The 22,145-nt window shown below is 37.9% G+C and overlaps 3 protein-coding genes and 2 non-coding genes across 5 annotated transcripts in view; 3 read left to right on the forward strand and 2 right to left on the reverse strand.

Annotated features, from left to right (window-relative positions):
• LOC134798086 (peroxisomal leader peptide-processing protease-like) overlaps positions 1-21,091 on the reverse strand; it is a 28,022-nt gene extending 6,931 nt beyond the window's left edge. Inside the window, exons 1-4 of the mRNA XM_063770423.1 lie at positions 20,806-21,091; positions 8,270-8,418; positions 7,482-7,675; positions 5,465-5,628 (exon numbers count right to left, since the gene is read on the reverse strand). Coding sequence (XP_063626493.1) covers positions 5,465-5,628; positions 7,482-7,675; positions 8,270-8,413 — 502 coding nt within the window. The 5' untranslated portion in view covers positions 8,414-8,418; positions 20,806-21,091. The remainder of the gene's footprint in view (positions 1-5,464; positions 5,629-7,481; positions 7,676-8,269; positions 8,419-20,805) is intronic.
• LOC134798114 (NADH dehydrogenase [ubiquinone] 1 alpha subcomplex subunit 11-like) lies at positions 115-4,462 on the forward strand. The gene is made up of 5 exons (XM_063770454.1): positions 115-261; positions 1,844-1,947; positions 2,276-2,385; positions 3,606-3,812; positions 4,318-4,462. The coding sequence occupies exons 1-5, from the start codon at positions 166-168 to the stop codon at positions 4,377-4,379; spliced, it is 579 nt and encodes a 192-aa protein (XP_063626524.1). The 5' UTR covers positions 115-165; the 3' UTR covers positions 4,380-4,462.
• Positions 14,054-14,126, forward strand: Trnav-cac (transfer RNA valine (anticodon CAC)). The gene has a single exon. It is a non-coding gene; the product is annotated as a tRNA-Val (tRNA).
• Positions 14,568-14,656, reverse strand: Trnay-gua (transfer RNA tyrosine (anticodon GUA)). Its single transcript is given in 2 exon segments — positions 14,568-14,603; positions 14,620-14,656. It is a non-coding gene; the product is annotated as a tRNA-Tyr (tRNA).
• The window catches only part of LOC134798118 (CHH-like protein), a 72,505-nt gene continuing 70,571 nt past the window's right edge, over positions 20,212-22,145 (forward strand). The window contains exon 1 of the mRNA XM_063770459.1: positions 20,212-20,376. The gene's annotated coding sequence lies outside the window, so the exon portion shown is untranslated. The remainder of the gene's footprint in view (positions 20,377-22,145) is intronic.

The following is a 22,145-nucleotide window of genomic DNA, read 5'->3' on the forward strand; positions in this document are numbered from 1 at the left end:
AGGTATTCTACATTTTTTCTACAAGCACACAAAAACAAATAAATTGTCATAAAAACTTTATCATTCAAGACCTTTAAATAAACAACCTGACAGCATTGACATTGTCATAGCCTGTCATTGTCTGGTTACTACAATAATTTCAATAAATTATTTTATTGGTGTTAAATGCCGGCGACGACGTGTCAGTGCCAACCTGAGCAGCCTATCCGCAACTACTATTGTTACTATGACACGCCCGAAGGATGCGATATTGATAAAAAGGTGAATACCGTGAATGTTCAAACAAATATTAAAACACACTCTTAACACACTATCATCTAAGAGAGACCCCACTAGCGTCTCTTGAGCGTCAGCGTTGTCACAGAGCGGACACGCCATACATCAAAAATCATTTGCGTTTACATGTGTGCGCGGCACATCTGTACACGCGTCATTGTGTATGTGTGGGTAAGTCGCTTTTGAGAGGACGCCAGAAGTCCGCCAGATAAATGTCGCGGCCAGTCGCGGGGCGAGGTAATGCGAGTCGGGGCGGGGCGGTGCGTGGCCGTTCTGTATGATAATACTATTACTTATTCTGTCGCGTTGTGCAGTTGCGCCAACGTTGCATCGAGTAAGTTGACAAGACGCCGACGCTATAGTGTAAATAACATTATTTGCGGTATTTGACGTCTGTCACTCACAACAGCAATACTACGTAAAATGTTTTGCACATCGAAATCACAAAGGAAAACAACTGCACTGCGAACGTTTACGTTCTACGTCTTTTTTTTTTTAATTTTAGGGTTGGTCGGACACCACCGTTATGAATCGGTAGTCGTCTAAGTAAATCGATATGAATTTTTCATTTTTCTTTTAATAAAAATAAGGAAAAGGTGGATAATTAACTGTAAATATGGATATATTTATCGTCACTTAACAGACAACAAATTTGACACAGAAATAACATAAATAAACTTTAAAATAGATCCCCAGTTAGTTTCAATTTTGACAATGGGTGCGACCTACTCGGTCGGTGTATTAAATACACCGACCGACCGGTAGCTTGCGGGAAAACCATATAATTCTAGCTTTATTTAAATCTCAAATAAAAATTCATTATACGTCACAATTCGATACCTCAGTCTACGTGCCATCCAATCGTAATCGCTTGCTGTGACAATCGATTTGCGTTAGTTACATCTCTATATACGTCAGTCATAATGTGTCAAATACCGCAAATAATGTTATTTACACTATAGAGAGACGCTATGTGGGGTTTTTCTAAGTGCACGGCCTCACCGAGCGGCCAGCGGAGAGTTCGGCAGGGCGTGCAGCGAGGTATGAAGCTTCCAAGGGATTTGAGTAGCTTATTCAAACAATTATCATTGTGAAATTTAACATTGTTCAATGTTCATCCCTAAAGGAAACGTTGTTCCATTAGATAATAGAGAAACACCTAAAAAATACCAGAAACTCATCATATCAGCCTTTTTTTGCTATAAATATATTTTGATATAAGAGACTAGTGAATAATAAGCAGCAGTAAATGGCTCATCATCCCTACATGAATGCACGAGGAAGGCGGCCATCAGAGAAGAGTGGCGACGTGTTGTGAAATTTGCCACCAACACCTGAAGTGATGACCACGACCACTCTGTCAAGAGTGATACCGATGAAGAAGAAGAAGTGAATAAAAGGCACAACTTAAGAGCTTTGCACGCAGAGGGTTGTGTGAACTTTAAGCACGTCCGTTTAAACTATTTTCACGTGCAAAGTTATGCATGTTTGTATGAGTTATTGGTAACTTAGCCATTGACATTATCAGATCTACAAACTAGTAACAAGGTTGTCGGTTTGTTCACAGATGATGGTGACCACGCGCTACGGAGTGATAGCAGGACTAGTATTGTCTACATACGATGTCCTGCTGCACTCGCACGCCTCGGGACTGGGCCCTATTTTGAAGAGGTCAGTGTTGGCAATTAGTTTCGAGATGAACCAGATTTTTAGGGTTCCGTACCCAAAGGGTAAAAACGGGACCCTATTCCTAAGACTCCACTGTCCGTCTGTCTGTCTCTTGTCCGTCTATCACAAGGCTCTCATGAACCGTGATAGCTAGGCAGTTGAAATTTTCACAGATGATTGTATTTCTGTTGCCGCTATGACAACAAATACTAAAAACAGAATATAATAAATTAGACACTCACTCATCATTGTGGCACTCTTTGGGGAGGCCTATGTCCAGCAGTGGACGTCCTCTGGCTGATATATATGATGATGATTGTGTTTGTTAAAGGTACGCGGTCCACACAATACCGCTAGGCCTGATGGGAGCCACGTTCGCTGCCGTCGCCAACGGCGCTTTGATATACAGGAAGCAGGATGATGTCTACAACTATTTCCTAGGTAGGTATTTCCTATTGTCTGTATCTGTAGGTATTTAAATAAAGTAAACAAAATCTACCCGCAAAGTTGAGGGTAGATGAAAACATTACACGATCAATTAATGTAGGTCAGGTCGTTCAGTAACAGATCCAGGCGAATTTGTATTTGGTTGGTTAACCAATAAATGTTATAACTACTTACCCGAGAATTTACAAATTATTTGTTTACTTTTATTTAAATACCTAAAGATACAGAGTATAGGGTACCTACCTCAAAACCTTCCGCTTAGCTACACTAAAGCACCACACTGGTTCCTCTCGCAGAAATAGTTATTTGTTTTACAAGGGGGCAAAGTTGTTGTTTAACCGCTCGTGCTAATATTGATACCCGAGCAAGCGAAATATTCCAAAATTGAACCACGAGCGTAGCGAGTGGTTCGAAAAATGGAATCTTAAGCGTTGCGAGGGTTTCAAAGCACGAGGGTTAAACAAGATTTGCCCCCGAGTGAAACACAAAATTTTTCACCACACCAATCCGAAGCAAATATTAAATGTAAAATATGAAATAAAATCAAATCCAAATGAATGTTATTACATATTTATCATCCAAAATTGTCATTTAAAACTCAATTCTACAAGCAAACATAAGAAATCGACTTAAAATTTGCATTTGATTACTTTGCCTCACATGTGAATAAAATGCAACTTTGCTATCAGTTTTTGAAGTGCAAAGTAAGCCTTTCCGAGTTGGTGTGGTGAAAATACCTTTTTTATAATTGTGATATAGGTGGCAAATGAGCGGACGAATCGTCTGATGCATATAATTACTGTCGACCATGGACACTCGCAACACCCATGAGGTTTAAAGTAAATCATTTCTCTGAATTCAATTTACGTAAGTACCTAAATACAATTCACTTAATAGGAAACGGAGCGAGGCCATCCGCATAAAACAAAAATCGATATATCGCTTGAATAAGCAAAAGTGACAGAGAATCAGATACAGATGTAGTGCGTAATTATATTTGCCATCGTTTTTGCACGGAAACATACGAACGTATCTTACTACATATATCAGTCAGTCTCGGTACAAAAAGTACTGAGGTGAGGAAGTAGCATGACTAATACGAACGTTTCCGAGAAAATACGACGGAAAACAATTATGCACTACATCCCGTAAAGGAATTTCTATTCTCGTCTTTCGCGGTAGGCTTGCATCGTTATCGTCATGGTCAATTTCAGGTGGATTCGCCTGCGGCCCAATCCTCGCGCACTACCTCGGTTCGAAGCACGCCGTGCTCCTCGGCGGCATAGCGCTGGGCATAGCCGGCATGATCAAGAAGGACGCCATCGACAACTGCTATACGCTGCTGCCAGCCCCCAGGCCTCACATGCTCACAGTGTGGAAGTGGAGGCATGACTTCACGCTAGCTGAGGACCCGAGGAAGGGTAAGTGCCTTATCACGGTGCACAGCGATATACCTACAAACTGCGGTGACAGCATGGTTGCATTTTTATCGCCTGTCACTATGCATGTCAGTTTCGCACCTACATACTTGTTAGAACGTGTCAGGCATGGTGACAGGCGATAAAAATGCGAACGTGCTACCGCCGCAGTTGGAGGTAGGTAACCAATTACTTACTTGTAAAATATGTATTTTAAAAACAGCATTCTGTTTATTATTCTTGAGATTGTTTAATAATATTTTTTTAAATATCCTTATTTACAATAATGAAGCTTTTGATATTGTATATTGCCAAAATGTAGAGTCGGACCAAACTAACACTGCATGGCATTTTCAATGACAAAGTATGGCGAAGCCTTCATTTCCATGAAAATAATGACGTTTATAATGACATTCTCTCACTTCGTTATATTCAAGTCTGTGCAAAGTTAGGTTACAAGACGGACTCTAAAACGAGGTTAGTTATAACAAAATATCGATTATTTCAGAAATGGAGAAATTATGTGCTGAACAGCATACTCATGGGCGTGGAAAATGTGGAGCGAAATAACAGGGACCGGGCTGAACAAAAACAAGCCAACATAAACTTGAATTACCTGCTACAAATTATTAAATAATATTATGATTTCGATACTGCCTTAAATATATTTTATTTCTAAACCTCTTAGTCTTGCATCGACTTCATGCGTTATCAAACTAGGAAGTACCTATGATACAGATGTGCTAGTGGCAAAAAAAATCCAAAAAGTCAGAGATCTCGAAAATTTTAGTAAAATTTCACAGAAAACATAGAAAACTTTCATTTTCGAAATTAAAGTTTCGATTCCAAGACAAAAATACCCATGACAAATTTCCGAAATTTTTCCGTGTGGAATTTCCTGTCGTATATTTGTTTAAACACTGTCGCCTCGCTGCGTCTTTTATACAGTATTATAATTTTATACACCTTTTATACTCTAAGGCCCATCATATTGTACGATCACGCTCCGCGACTGTTGCGCCATTTAGGGTCCTAGCTAAATTGGTGTTTAATACTTACGTTATAGAATGTCCAATTTAGCAAGAACCCTAAATGACATAACAATCCCGTGTGGTGACTGTACAAGGCAAATTGGCAGTTGAATTTAAAATCAATAATGTAGGACTTGTTGAATGTATTTTGTTATGAAACAAAAAATGCAACTTTATTCCGATTGAAAATACCTACATTGAAATAATTAGTATTACCTATATTTGCCTATATGTAGGACTGTCAGCTTTAGGCTATGTCACCGTTGCGATATCCGATCAACCATCTGTATCATCATCACAGGCCTTTGCGTGTCTATTGCAGACGATTTATGCATTGCTGTTTAGACAAGGTTTGGTGACTGTGTAGGCTGATGCGTGAGCGGCACGACCTCCCACATTTTTGGCAGAGAAAGCTCAGGCCACCTGAGGTTCCAGTCCCGGTTTGCTTTATGCGACACCTAAGTATCTAACCGATCTAACGCATTAAACCAGGCTTGTTCTCATAGCCTTTTCCCGCGTCCTCCATCTGTATTCCTATACAGACGGAGTTGTTCAGAACGTCGTCAAACGCAGTTGTTCAGGATCGGGCATGGCCAGACGGTAACCTAGGCTAGAGTGACTTACCTCGGTCGTCACTTTCCAGGTCCACCAGTACAAACACTGAAAGCAGGGCCTTGCCCAGCTGCGTTTGCTTCTCTATGTCACCGTCGCGGTGCCCGATGGTCCAACTGTAGAGGATGTCGTCAACGCAGCGGCTCAGGATCGGGCATTGCCAGACGTGGACTATCCTAAAACAAGTATAAGACCAGGGATAGGATACCGGTATTTTTTGTATGGGAACGAAAACGGTATATCGTTCTTTGTTAAAATTCATTTCTAATTGGGCAATTATACGATGTCGTTACCTAAAAACACAACTAAGTCCTACATGTCGAGTATAAAATAATCCGTAAAATATGGTTATTTCTAAGTTCTTGCAATAAACCGGTTCCGATACCTGTATAAGACTTTCAATGAACTATTATTAATGATTACTAACATATAGAACCGGCCAGAGAACCAGTATTTTGCGCCATGAGTTGCTGCCGTTTTGGCATCAAACCATAGAGCGGAGCTTGAATTTCGCGACCTAAACGCGTAAGCGCCATAATTATACGGCGCTTACGACGTTTTTGTCGCAGGGTACAGGTTGTGATTGCGACAATTTTATCGTTTGATATGTCGTCTCTATAGTAATAATAACTCAATGAAGCCTTTGGCAAAATTCATTATAATAATATACTCAAACACACACTTTGTCAGTAGAAAAAGGCGCGAATTTAAAATTTTCTATGGGATATCAACACATCGCGCCTATATTTCTTAAATTTGCCGCCTTTTTCTCACAACAAACAAACAAACAAACTGGACAATGTGGTTGTGCCAGAGTTTACTCAAGTATAAATACTTGAGTAAATTTACTTAAGTACCTACCTATAGTAAATTTATTTACTATAAGTATTTACTAAACGAAATAGGTATGTCTGTGGAAAACTAGGTTGTTTCTATGGTAACAATTACCTATATATCTTTATAGTAAAATCAATAACGTAACAATTAACAGGCCATTGAATTCCCCTCGGACCAATTTGAGAAATGAGCTTTCTTAATTCGCCTCGGCTCAACCCGAGTTTGATAGAAGCTGGCAATTTAGCAACGATAAGGATAGCAACTTTACACCGATTTGAACAGACCAAAGTGAGGGGGTATTCGAGCTTAAACTGTTGTGAGACATACTAACATTGAATAATTTTACGGTTTAGACTCACTTGTATTAAGATAACACTACTACTATACTACTTACCTACTGTACTACTACTTACTTACTGTATTACTTGTATTTGTGATTGTGTTGTGTTGTGTTGTGACTTAAAACCTAATACAAGTGAGTCTAAACCGTAAAATTATTCAATGAGGGGGTATTATTATTAAACGTCTACTTTAATAGAAATTTGACATTAATGAAGACATTGCCACATTTGGAAATGCCATGCAAAGTTAGCTTGGTCCTACTCTATCTAGAATGGAGTAGGTATATATACTTCGTCATAGAGATATATATAAGTAAGGATAAGAGGGGTAACTCCATACATCAGCCGGCCTAGCCAAGGTTACAATCGCTATCGCTTCGACAACGAAAAGCATTATGTCTCTCTATCACTCTTCCATATTAGTGTGACAGTGACACTTGCGTTTCGATCGCTACGCAGCGTAAGCGATTGGCATCTTGGCTACGCGGCCAGTGTTCTTACCAAAACGCGAGTTATTTTTAAGTCGACATCTAGCGTCAAGTAGTGGATTTATCAGTTCCGCTACTTGTTATCCGATGTCACAAGTCTCGCTACTGATGAAAAATGTACTGCTAAAACTATTTACAACTAATATTACAAGCAGAAGAGTTGAAAATAGTTCTGGTTAAACCGGTTATAATATTAGCTGAAAACTGTTGAGCATTTGGACTTTACGGTCGTCGCGACATATATTCCGCTACTTGACGCTAGATGTCGATTACGAAATAACTCGCGTTTTGAATGGTAAGAAAACTGATGTATGGAGTTACCACTTATTCCTTATACTTATATTTCTGTATGCTAAAACTCACCTCCCGGTAAGCACTCTAATCTGGTAACTGCTATGCTCCAACTCATCATCCCTCTCCCTACTAAGCCTCTCCACGTCGTCGTACACGTTCCCCTCTTTTGTCTCTCTCTCGCACGTCACGTATATCTCCGGCAGGTTGTCGTAGAACTCCTCTTTCAATATAGGGTTGCCTCTCGCGTGATTTATGGCTTGTGCCTGTAAGATTAATAATGAGTAATCAGTTTTCTGAAACCTCAGGAATAATATAAATAATACCTACCTAGTTAAATACAATTTTTTTACAAGGGGTCAAAGTTGTTGTTTAACTCCTCGTGATATTGATACCCGAGCAATCGAAAGATTCCAAAATTTTACCACGAGCGTAGCGAGTGGCTTGAATAATGGAATCTTGAACGCTATCGTTTCAAGGCACAAGATTTAAACAAACTTTGCTATCAAGTGAAACACAAAATTTTTCACCACACCTTAATAATGGTTGGTACATGAATGTGCCCGGAAGGCAGCCAACGGAGAAAAATAGCAGCGGGTTGTGAAGCTTGCCAAATCGGCTTCTCACTTTGTCGAGAGAAAACGACAAAAAAGAAGATTGAATACTTAAATTAAAATATAACCTGTTTGAGAGGGGACAGGATAGATCCATGAGTCAGCAGTCAGCACCCAGAGCTTGGAGAACTTCATCCCTGATGCGGAGACGGTGATGATGTTCGAGTGCTCATCTTCCTCGGAGTAGTAGGACACCATCACGCCTTCTCACTCTGTCAAGAGTGAAACGATAGAGAAGAAAGTAACCTGTTTGAGAGGCGACAGAATGGAGCCGTGGGTGAGGACCCAGCGCTTGGAGAACTTCATCCCTGACGCGGAGACGGTGATGATGTTGGAGTGCTCGCCGTCCTCGGAGTAGTTGTAGGATACCATTACGCCTTCCACGGACATGATTGCTGTAAAGAGAGTTTATAATTAGGTACCCAGTGTACCCACTAGGGCAGTGGTGGGCAAAGTACGGCCCGCGGGCCATCTCCGGCCCGCGAATGGATTTTATCCGGCCCGCCGCTGGTCCAGGCTGGTCCTATGAAATAATTAGTATATGGCATTGGCCCACGATTATCAATTTATCACAAATCAAAATAAATTTCGGCTACAATTCTGGTCCTCCACTTAAATTTTCTAAACTTTCTGGCCCCCCATGAAGAAAGTTTGCCCACCACTGCACTAGGGTCAGACCCAGCTAGCTCGGTAAAGATGTGGGTTCGAGCGAGTCCCACGTTGACCAGAGTTGTTCAGCGTTGATTTTTTCATTGTGATCGAGATCTGTCTGTTACCTTCCGTGATTCTTCTCACTTGATGGTCTCATCGGAAGATCAGCGCTGGAAGCCACCAGCAACATGCTGAGATGGGGCCATTTCGTGGCACTTTAGTCTTATTTTGTGTTTTTTTTTATATTATCTATTGTATCGATTGTTTGTGCTTACGAATAAATTAATTTTATTCTATTCTATTCTATCTGTACATACAATTTATAGATTACCTAATAAATTAGAGGTTTCGAAATTTCTCAAATTCGGAAACTTTTCAACTGCACATCGGTAGATACTCTCATGGCCACGTCGAGTTTTTTAGACCACTACTGCTGCCCGGCCTTGGCGCCCTTCCCTTCAAAGTGGCTATATGGTACTAATAAAATCGAACTAGGACTAGAACAAAGGTCGGAATCACATGAACAGTCCTGAAATTTGGTGCCTACATTCTGGAGGTGGATTCTCATTGTAGCAATTTGTTATGGTCTTGAACTGGTTTTGATGCGACCTTGACCATCGTCTTGGTGATTGGCGCGCATTGCACGTAGTTACGAACCAGGGATGTTGCGGATGCAGATTTTTTGACATCCGCGGATGCGGATATTTAAAGGCAGCATCCGCATCCGCGGATGACAAGAATAGGTTATTATCAAATATTACATTTTAGTATTTTTTTAAATAACGAAACGTTTAGTATCTGTGCAAGAATATAGGTGAGTTATATTTAATAAACGTAACTTGGCCGACTATTCTGAATCTAGACGATTTCGTTATAGGTCGTGACGAAGTTACCTAGCACTTACGCCGCCGCTAAGACGTTCCCGTACCGACTTGTTCGACATCCGCATCCGCATTAAGCTCCGCATCGATTTTATACGGATGCGGATTTTGAAAATAATCCGAAGTTCCGCGGTTGCGGGTGCGGATGCGAATATTCGCACCATCCCTGGTGCGAACACTACTATCACTTTGTTTCGCATATACCAATCGGCGTGAGCAGATTGCTCAAGGTCGTATCAAAACGAGTTCAAATCTATAACAAAATGGCAAATCTGAATCGGACTCACCAATTGTATCAAATGACGAACTTTCATTTTTGTACAGTCACCTGCAATAATAATGTTACTCTTTGAAGGCCGCAAAAATATGTGACACGCTCTTGATATTTTTGCGGCTTTCGTTGTGTAATATATTATTGCAGGTGGCTGTACCTATATATAAGATATACCTACTCGTAAAATCCAGATTTAGGCCTTAAGTAGCCGTAGAGCGTCGGAGCACTAAAACTATATAAAGTATACCTCTACCTACCTACTAGAATGTCTTAGAAACCCACTCGTGCGCCGATAGCGCATTAGACAATAAAACACGGAATGTCAGCGAATGGACACTATAAATAGCTTAAGGTTAAGCTGTTTAAATACCTGCCCAGTAAAGAAAGTAGAGAAGAAAAGAACGTCCAACTAAAAAAGAAGGACTTGATATAGAGACCGTGCGCGTTGGAGGGTCTGCCATCTTGTAGCCTGTATCGGAAACATATGTGCACATGTACATTGCCAAAGCAAGTGCTACCATCTGCCGTTCTCGTCGGTACGTTTCCTTGTGCATAGTAGGTTCTGCCATCTTGTGGGCTACATCGGAAGCATAAACGATAAGGTGAGTTCGACTAAGATCGGACACCGGGTAAGATCGTATGATTCAAATTTCCGCCTTTTGCGGGGCTTTTTTTAAATGCTAGCAAGGTGTTGCAATGCGCTATTTTGTTCTGCACCCCCCTTCAGGCCCCACTTGTCGCTCCGACTAACAAGTCTCGAGATAAGTGCAAACGTCCAAAAAATTTGTTTTTATTTTGTGTCCGGAAATACCCTCCGCCAGTTTTTCTTGAATAACTGGCAAGTTGAAACGTTATTTGTTTCTTTTACAGATTGCATGTTATTTTTATTCAATTTGTGACAAATCTGTATATTTGGAATTTTGATACGATGGCTGTAGGCCGAGATCCGGTCTAACCCGAAATGGTAAAAGATCGGATGCTAACTATCCGATCTTAAATTCTCAGGGATGCTCAAACTGTATTCGTGTCACCACTTTTTCTAATTAAATTAGGTATTAGGTAAATGTGATTAATAGATATTAAATCACTATAAAGCTCCCAAATCATCTTGTATTGATCTCTACACTTAACTAAGTAACGCCACATACTTAAATGATCTCTTATACTTAATTAAATATGTTTATAAATAATAAAAACGCAGACTGATTAAAAATGGTCGTATTCATTCCTCCACTTTCATATTAATTTAGCCTTAAATCCTCTTTTATCACCTTTTTTCAACCTACCACGCTTATGGTGTCAATAATGAACCCACATGGTTCATTGACCCTACATGGGTTCATTGACCCCACATCTAAAGTTTGACAACCATAATTTCTTGAATATTGAGCGCATGGTGTAAGATCGGACGGAAAAAATGCAAAAAAATAAAAATTTGGTCGGATATGATAGCCCGAATTACTGCTAGGCCAATTCTTCTATATATTAATCAGTGGGTAAAACCGGTTATTTTGCAATAGTAAACTCTTTGGTACCGTCAATAGAGCCGAACTTAATAGGCCCGTCCGTTCTTACACCACCAGGTAAAAAAATAATGTTGTCAATTTATTTTGTTTCCTATATTTAAACACTCATTACACGCTCATTATAGCGTCTAGAAACATAATAAAAATCAATTATATAGAGCATTTCATTATTATCAATTCTGTATTTGAATCATGTCCGTACCCTATCCACAAGCAGAGAAAAAAAATCTAACATCATCTCAACCCGCCTAAAAACGTCCGAAACTTTGCCGAACTCACCTTACATTTCGTCGGGTGACAAGCAAAACATTTAGTACTATCCAAAAATTTAAGTAACAGTGCACTTTATTACACTTGTAACACGGTTTGTTGTCCAATAATGTCAATGGTGTTAGTTAGAGACTTTTGCTTGTCACCCGACGATTTACGCCTCGCGCCAAAAATCTGACGGTTCCTATGCTGATGAATTCGTGATTTAGATGGCGCTGTACGACTCCGTACCTCTATTCAATATCTGTCAAATGAAGGATCGACAAGAAAAAGCGCAACCACATCATTTTGAACTGTTAAATTAAAAACCGGCGAAGTGCGAGTCGGACTCGCGTTCCATGGGTTCCGTACATTACCCAATTTTCAACATTTTAGACCCAGTAGTTTCGGAGATAAAGGGGTGGGATGGTCATTTTATGGCTATTTTCTTAAATAACTTCTAAACTATTTATTTTAAAATTACAAAAAATATATATTTGAGATTCACAAAATACTCTTTCATTTGATATGTAACACTAGGTATATAGTTTAAAAAACATTATTTTTTAATTTTCTCGTTTACCCCCCAAAAGTGGCCTCCATGTTTAAAATTCATTTGTTTACGTAAGATGTCTGTCTTTGGGCCACGAATTTACATATGTGTACCAAATTTCAACTTAATTGGTCCAGTACTTTTGGAGAAAATGGGATGTGACAGACGGACAGACAGACGCACGAGTGATCCTACCTATAAGGGTTCCGTTTTTTCCTTTTGAGGTATGGACTTAGGTATTCACCAACTCCCCCTTAACCTGGAGGACGCCACAATATCCGTCATTCCAGTAAAAATTGAAAATTGCCCATAAATTACTAAACACAATAACAACCACGTTACCATTGCGGGTAGACAAAGTTGGAACTTACGACACTGCGTACGGACACCATGATTAGACGTAGACGGTGGCGCCATCGATAAGGGAAATAGTAGATATACTGAATACTACGTTACCTTTGCGGACGGACGAAGTTTGAACTAACGGCGCTGCGTACTGACACCATGGTTGTACGTAGACAGTGGCGCCATCGATAAAGGAAATTGTAAATAAAGTTGTTTGTTCGTCATTGATGTGGTTGATGATAATGATCATGTCATCTGACTGAAATACATTATGTGGGGTCTGTTTTATCCTTCCTTTTCTAATAGGGTATTTGACTATTTGACTACTAGTCAAATCAGTTACTTTTTTCAAACTGTCAAAACGATTTGCTGCTATGGAATTTATATGAAACACTAGCGTGTGACGTCATGATAAAATTACCTACTCTTTATAGATTTATACGGGTTTTAAAATATAAATTGTGGCTAAAAATAACTGCTGTCTACGTTTCTCTATTAATCTTCTGGTGCTTTATTTCATGCATGGTGTAAAATCATTTATTTTAAATACAGTCAAATACCCTATTCTATGTGCGTTATGTACATTTTTTAAACTTTTATTAGGGTGTAAAAATAAGGGCGCACAGCATAATCTTACTCAAAAATATTTTCCATAGCTCCGGGACAAATTGCACCCATAATTTTGCATTTGACTGTATAACAGCAAAACAAAAGTTAAATCTCTGCTTTCTGAAAGCTATGCTATCCTTTGGTATTATTGGAGCCTAATAGTTTTTAGTTGGGAGTTATGTCCGGCCTAGATAGCTTAAAATTGAGGTAAGTATAACGTATAACATACCTATACATATTGTAGTCCAAGCCTCACATATAATATATTTAAAACATCGATCCGCCCTTGCATTGCATGAAGGTTAAAAATATTTATCATAGACAGCTATAAAAATATTCAAGCAACTTGCTACATCAAAACGTATGAGATTGATAATAAAACGTGATGAAAAGTAATTTTGCTACACATTTCTTTGACTAACATGGAATAATCAGTCCACTGACGTAGGACGTCTCCTTGAGACCGCACCAAGACACTTGACGTAAGCTACTAAATCTGTAAGCACGATATCCATTGCTGCTTTTACTAATAATGTATTGGTATATTTCAGCGTGAAGCGTCAATGGATGCAGCGCATAGCGACATAAAAGTCGTAGTCCTATGTTTGTAGTACGGGATATAAAAATGACAGACAGGGTGCGATCTCTATTACGAATTTGCGGAACATAAAACACTCCCATAATACGAATGTAATGAACGCATTCAGCGGGTGGTCACCGCGCCATACAATTTGTTAGGGTATAAAAGAGAAGGGCGTCGTGTTGGGCCGAACACCTTCCAAGCGCCGTTGTAGAGGGCGCTCGCGGCTCGGGTTTTTTTTTTCGTGGATTTTACTTGTTATTTTGGTTTTTTGGCGGTCGTGACTGTGGTAAAGGTAAGTGGAAATTTAAATAGGAGTGTATTATTGTGATGTGATACAAAATTTCGCCCACAGTTCTCAAGTTTCCGTAGTGTAGCGGTTATCACGTGTGCTTCACACGCACAAGGCCCCCGGTTCGATCCCGGGCGGAAACAGCGTAACTTTTTTTGTTGTATTTTCATTATAACGTTTTCAGGATTTTCTTTTCTTTTTTTTTTATTTAAACACATTCGTAGATGAATATGTGAATTTTATACCACAGAAAATACTTAAGCTATCCACGGGGCTTAGCAATACGATAAGGAAATATCGAGTTCCGTACCATTTAGCTTCTCTCGAGTGCCTCAATATATCATCCGGTCACGTTTTTATACATGCGGTATACACTCAAGAAACTTTAGTATTAAAACGGAGGAGATCACATAAATTAAAACTAAAATACTTAGTAATAAATTATAGCTATTATTATTACTCAAATAATTGTTCCCAAAAAGAAAGTATACCTTTAAATTATATAAATAATACACAAAAACTTTAATTTAAATAACAAAGAAAAAGCAATAAAAATAAATGTCTTAATAAAAATACAAAAAGTTTCCTTCGAGCCGGATTTGAACCAGCGACCTATGGATGACTTCAGATTGCCTACTACAGTCCACCGCTCTACCAACTGAGCTATCGAAGGCTTATGAATAGTGTCGAATTTACCGTTTAATATCTGCAAGTAATAATTTGGCATGTCTCCTGATATTTTGGAACTGAATTGTAGGATGACTAAGCTTTTTAATGATATTTAACGGACAAGTTGTGTACCTACATTTTCTGGATGATGCATATTAAAAACATTTTTCAACATTATTTTCGTTACTAAGTACCTACCTATAAAATTTATAACAGGCCTCGTGAGGCCCAGTGTATTATAACGTCCACTCCATTTCAATCCAATTAGCGTTTTTCATATACCAAATAAAATAGCATTTCTTTTGTTTCATTGTTTTTTACTACAATAAGGTTTAAATCAAAAATAGGAAAATTTTACATGGTGGGCCTTACGAAAGTAAATGTATAACTGTGGAGAGTCTTTTCAAAAGGGCTTATTTCTCTATGAACACCATACAAATATAAGCCCTTTTAAAAAAGACACTCCTCAACTGATAATACCTACAAAATACTTGAGTAGGTAGGTATTCAATATTTAGCATTGTTTTAATACTTGCCTTATCTTATCAATGTTATTGTAACCAGGTTGTTCGCCCGAAATATTGACTCGGTTTGACCCAAATTTACCCGAAACACCTTTGAGATAGTGACTAAATATAATGGCAATGACATTAAATGATAAATTGAGATCAGCGAACAGTGTTAATTGTCTAGTCGAAAATAGTCGATTACGTTTTATTTTTAGAACGTTTATTATGATAGTAATTATACTAATTACGTATCTAATGATTGTGTGACAAAATTGCAAATTGCTGTTTATGATGGGAATCATTTTCCACAAAGCTGTGGAGACCTAGTAATTTAATTTATATTATTATTCTAAAACACTTAGATACAATGTTTTAAAAACGTTTAGATACAATTGCATTTCAGACAATAACAAAACTTACTACTGATTCCTAATATAATAAATAAAGTCTAGGTACCTAAATAAATACTATTTAATGTGCACCATAAAGTTAAAAATACACAGAAAATTAAATACGAGTAAACGTTTAAATACAACAACAGGCGGTTTTATCTCTAAACAGCGATGTCTTCCAGACAACCTTAGGGTAGCAGTTTACGTACTTGCTTACAACTTTGAACGGGTAGTGCCGATATACATGCAGTGCAGTAATTCAACACACTGAAGACACAAACGTTTTTATACACTTTAAAATATACTTAGGTTCATACAAATACAACTAATTTAGTAGTGAAACTAAGTAACAGTTACGCCAGAATGCAGCATAGTTCCCGAAGATAACATAGCGCATTAGATAGGATTCCGTCTAGTAAAATACCAGTTCAAAGCAGTTAACGTTATTTGTTTCAAATACATATTACTTTTATTCGGTTCAGTCAAGTTATTAGTTGAAATGTTATCACTCTAACTAGTTTTAGGGAGCAAATGTCATTGCAGTTGTAACAAAAACACGTTTGTAGTATATGCAACACATCATACCATCGATTTACGATTAACAATAACTTCACTTAAGTAGGTAATTAATATTTACTCAAAATAAATGTTGCATCTTCGTTTCGTTTAAGTACGAAAAATGACAAATTTATTCTTTGCTTGCTTGCGCATAAACTTTTTTTTCTGTGTGTTAACCATTAATGTACCTATAGCGAAAAACGGGGGTTTATTGTATTTTTATAAACGGGTATTTTTTAACAATTCAGAATTTTTAGTTAGTCTTTAAGAGTGCGTGTAAACCTGCTAAATCTATTTTTTAATAGAGCATTGTAACTTTATATTTATACAAAAAATCGTTAAAAATCAATAATATATCAAAATTGATTTAGCAGAGCATACCTAGGTACTCCTAACTAAAGATGTATTTATAATTAATAATCCAGTTCAAACAGACACGCTTACAGTGATTTTTTGTGAGAGACATCGTTTCAAGATTCAAGCCACATACGATGGTGCAAGCATTTCGACAGTGCACGTAAAAGCATGAGGAAAGTGAATCGTAGAAATAGAACGCTGGAGTAAGTCCCCTGCCGTGATTGGTGGAGACGGGTGGTGTGACCGCCGCGCCTCGACGTTTGTACACCATTACCACACACCTGGTTTTTTGAAACACGATTATCAGGAATTTAGTTTGTATCGTAATGTTAATGGGAGGAAGTTAGGTACAGTCAGCCTCGACAAAAGGACATTTGACTACTGTGACATACTTGACGCCCCAATGTACAATATGCTAGATACGGCAGAGTAGGTTAATAAAATAAATACAATAGGACGCTAGAATAGTACATTTCGATGCTAGTGCGGAAGGTATGTCATTACTTCACGAGTACCGAGATATCTTGCCACGAGCCGCAGGCGAGTGGGAAGACTCGGGACGAGTGAAGAATGACATTTCCGCACGTGTATCGAACGACGTTTTTTAATACAGTTGCGAAAAAATAAGTAAAACATTGTTAATCGTACACTAAACAAAAGTGGTAACAGTGACAGCTCGCTTAGACGTCGTCTTTAAGTATATTATATCTATGGGCGTTTGGCAGCTATTCCGTTCCATTCAGACACCTTATTAAGAACGGAATTTTCAATATTCAATATTAAAAAATAAACGTGTTATAATGATGAAGAGGTAAGTATTAAAATATGAAATATGTATATTTTTCATATTCTTACATTAACAGTAGGTTTTTATGCTGATTACGACGTTTAAAGGAAACTAATATTAACACTCATCAATAAGTAGTCGTGAATTGGAACAAGTATAAATTTAAAAAAATTGGAAACGTAAAAAGCACTAGTTCGACATAACCAACTTTCCGCACGCTAAACAGCTACGTAAAGTAGCACTTTGTGAGCAACTGTATTAAAAAATATTTTGAGAATAACCTACGCTGCATAACACGACCTGCAACCATGCAAAAGCATTTAAAAAAATGAAAGAATAAGAAATAAACTCCGTACCTACCTATTATTAAGTTAACAATGCAAATTTTACTTTCTAATTGGCAGAAGCAAGACATATTGCATTCAAGTATGCAGTGAACTTTTTAGTTTATTAACAGAACAATATATTTCAGTCCGTATATCAAGTTAAACAATGCCTAAACATAGCGGTACACAACCACTTAACTATTTAAAATAGTATGTTCACATAACAGTGTGATTTATGAAAATTACTTTGCACCCTAGACATCTTGGTATAACTGGCAAAAGCTTTTAAGTTTTATTCAAAATTCAAAATTATTTATTTTTTAAAAACATACCTACATGTATATGATGCAGGGGATGGAGCCACCCAGTAAGCATATAAATGCCTGTGTTGGGAGGCACCGCTCTTCCCTAGGTTTATGAGGTTAACAAACATACTTGTGTAAAGCTTTTTATCATTTAAAACAAAATAAAATACAATAATAATGTATGTGTCTGTTAGCGGCCAGTTTGCAATAATAAATCAATTTTTATTATTATTCATTACCTAACTTATAATTTAGACATTCCTAAATAATCTTTCAAGACAATTAATCAATAAATTTTTGTGTGTTATGGCCCCATATAACCGATGATTCCGCCGATCCAAGGTTTGAGAAGATACGAAATATGAAGCGAGAATTGAGCGGTGACACACATTAAAGTTAATTATTAGTTCATACGGACAAGATTTTTTACAGACGATTTTTTTTTCACGTCAGACTAAAAGCGGATAATATATACGAAATTATGAGTTGATAGCAACACATGCAGCCATATTATAAAGTGATGCCCTAGTTGAGTAAATTTATAGGTGCAAAAATTCGTAAAATAAACATAGTGCCTCTTTGAACCATATTATTTTTCTGACAATAAAGTAACGGTTCGCTGAACACTCATCACATATATACAACTCTTCTATAAATGCATCTTCGTGTCCTTGATCACTGTTTCAAGCTAACAAATTACAGAAAGGAACCAATGCTCCCAATATGTCTTGATATTGATATAAATGAACACCTTACTGTGACCTTATGAGCTCGTTGGGGCACTTGGGGCATCCTTGCTCGCGACGGCAATCGGGCACTGGCCTATAACAGCTGCTCCTAAACAACAATTTGCCTTACAAAGAGCCAATTTCAATATAATCCTGTATATTAACCTAACAATTCGTATGTCTGCATTGCTTTGGATAATTGTAATTGCATTACCAAACCTGAATAAATTATTTATTAATTTACAATCTAAGAGCTTACAGAATGTGAGTCAAGATCAGATGTGAGTTTATCGAAGGTTTTATGCGAAGGAAAATTCGTGTCAGCGTAAAAAACACGTAAAAAGTGCCTAGAATTAAAATACGAGTAGTTTTTTAGATACTAATAATACACGAGGCTATAGTTCAACATATGTTTATATAGGTCTATAATTTAAGAAGTTGGCTGCAAATTGATGTAATTTGTAGACTGCGTCATTCTGGCGTCATTCGTCTAGCAAACTAAATATAATCCTACAAGTTAAAATCCAATCCAGTCCAATCCTTCTGAAATACCAGGAACAGGAGCACACTAAATAAACATTATTGTAATGATGTCTAAAGCTATAGAGGTACGTTCGGACTGTAACCCTATACATCGAATTGAGGACCGAAACCGGATAAATCTAGATGCAAGTGGCGCGACACGGATTTTAAATCATCTCGAGTTACAGAAATCTTTAGCTTCCATCCTTATTGCAGTTTAAAACAGATTTGCTTGATGACAACAAGGATTATTATAGGATGCTATCATGTTTTCCTTCATCCGTAACGCTAGTTTTCAATGTTTCTTCATAGACTTTTGTTTCTCAGATTCCTTTTGTCGTGGTCATAAATTTCGATTTGGTTCCTGTGTGAACCATGAACGGAAGCGGCCGGCTTCAGAGCTTCAAATTAACTGTCCAATTGAACAAACGAGCGTGAGTAACCCTGGATCCGGTCCCGTGACGGGCTTCTTCCCTTTGCCGCTTATTACAGTTTCTTATGATAATGACCATATTTGGGGTTCAATTTCAAAACACACGTAATTAAAACTTGATTAGCCTCATATTTAATCAAACCCCAGGTGACTATGAATGTCAGGATTAGTCATACTGCATATACGTGTCAGACGTGCTAGAATTTAAATGACATAGATTTTGCAAAGGACATACCTCGCCCCCAAATTCAGTGCGACTCACACGTTTATCGCTCCCGGTCGGCAATTTGAGACAGAACCACTGGCGTTACGATAAGCCCACGACAATACAATAATGGACGCTCTTTTTGCCTAATGGGTCGCATCCTGCACAGCCCAGGCGCAGTCCAGTCAGGAGTTCGCTTCTCTCGCTCCTCTACGTTCGTACGTTCACTTTTAGAGGTTTGTCGTGTTTCCAGAAGTCGAGATCACGTTTCGCGTTATTAACGACATCCTCGCGTGGGTAGTTTTGTCCACCTTGACGTTAAAAGACCGACGGTTGTCGGCAACGAACGATGTGTCCGTGCGAAAAACGAAAACGATAACATTTAGCCCTAAACGATTCTTACCGAACTCCAGTATACGGATGCAGTGTAGTGTTGAGGATGCGCCAGTGTCTTCTATAGGAGGTTGAGTGCTGTGCAGAGTGACGGACATGCCTGAGTTCCGACGGCTGGCATCAAGTGTGAAGAAAAAGAAGTCACTTTCGCCGACTCAGTTACTGAGTCAGTCGCACAGTTCCATTTACTTGATGCGATAACGTTTTAGGTGAGTGTATTGGAAGCCATTAGTGGAAAGAGGTCAGTTTAATGGATATTTTACCCGCCAGTGAACAGGTGTGTCGTTATTTATCTTGTGGTTTACTGTCCCGATTTATCTTTGCCGTAGCTATGGTAAGAATTTAAAGTTTATTTCGTGCCCTAGAAACATCATTATGTCCCTAAAGCTTGTTTGTGCGCCTAAACAACGTAGGAAAATTCCCGAATATAAAGATACTTGAGACAGTCTCGCAATAAACAAAATAATGAAGGACCTTATCACACAAATGTGGCAAATGCCGCTACTTGTTACTCTTATAATAATGAGTCCTATTACTCATATAAGAGTGTAATAATATTTACATTATTTTCAATCAATAACTACTTCATATTCTTCTATTTATAAATAAAGTACTTACGTAAATGTCGATATGCATACCTTTGATCCTACACGTGTAGAGGTTATGTTGTGTTTACAAACTGTTAACTCACAAAAACAAAACCCAATCTCAAATTATAACCTCAAATATTATATTGTTAGACCAAACACATCACTAACACGTTACTGCTTTGACAGTTCGTATAATAATGTAAATATTTCTCAAGCTGAAATAGTTTTATTTATTCACTTATCAGCTGGTTATTGTACTTTCCAAGTACATCATATTTGTACTATAGCCCCTATCACCAATTACTACGCAGAGTGATAATGAACCAACTTCAAAGCCATTCATCCAATTCACGGTATACATTTAGTTCTCTTCTTTACGATTCAGTTCAAAACAGTTCCGCTAGATGGCGCAAACATAAAAAAAAAAAAATACTACCTAATCTCACTTTTATTACGTTATTGATAATTCAAAAAATTTACATTCTATATTTATACCAACGTATTTTAAAATGAAAATTATATCAATTAGTTTATTTAATGAAATTTTTTACTTCTTAAGTGTTATAAAGTTGAATACTCCTGCCTTTTGTCGTTTTATTAATCTTTGTAATCATGGTCGCCCAGGTCGCCCTTCGAAACTTTTTATATATTTTCCAGCCAATATTCAAATATTTCTTATTAATGTAACATTGTAGGTGTTATTTCGAAGTATTTCGAAGTTCTGTATAATTGTCAAAAATCGTTTTCCCGTTCAAACAAAGGAGAAGTTGTATAAATTGTAATTGCCAATTAAATGTATTTTGGTCACTCTTCGGCACGTTACTAAAAATGGGCTAAACGCTAAACGTTATGGCTCCTCTACACAATGGGCAAGCGCCGGCCACTCCAAGGGACGCAGCCATGCGGTAGAATGAGATAGCAATATCACATGCTCCCTCTAACGCATAAATGCGTACCTTCGAGTGGCCGGCGCTGGCCCATCGTGTAGAGGAGCCATTAGGTAGGTAACGCTTTTGGAGCCAATTCACCTATTACAAAAGACGGTTAAATTTGATTTTAGTGAATGATTAGTTATTTTATTGCTTACTTTTATTACTCGAATGACAGAAAAGGTCAAGACATTTAATTTCTTGATTTTTTCATTGGTAAAAGGCTTTGGTTTTACTTTCAATCATAGGTATCTAATTGCAATTTGGAAATTATTAAGCTTCGTTATTATTGATTATTATTAATATTTTTTTAATAAACTAGATCAACTTTTGGCAGCCAGAGTTACCACATACATGTACGGGACCGTACATTCAGCCGCAAAACTGCATGGCCACTATACTCATATAAATGTATTCATTTATAATGAGGTTGGTAACTGTCAAGGATTATATAAATGG

This window comes from Cydia splendana, chromosome 16 (genome assembly GCF_910591565.1).
Source record: "Cydia splendana chromosome 16, ilCydSple1.2, whole genome shotgun sequence".
Taxonomy (NCBI): Eukaryota; Metazoa; Arthropoda; class Insecta; order Lepidoptera; family Tortricidae; genus Cydia; species Cydia splendana.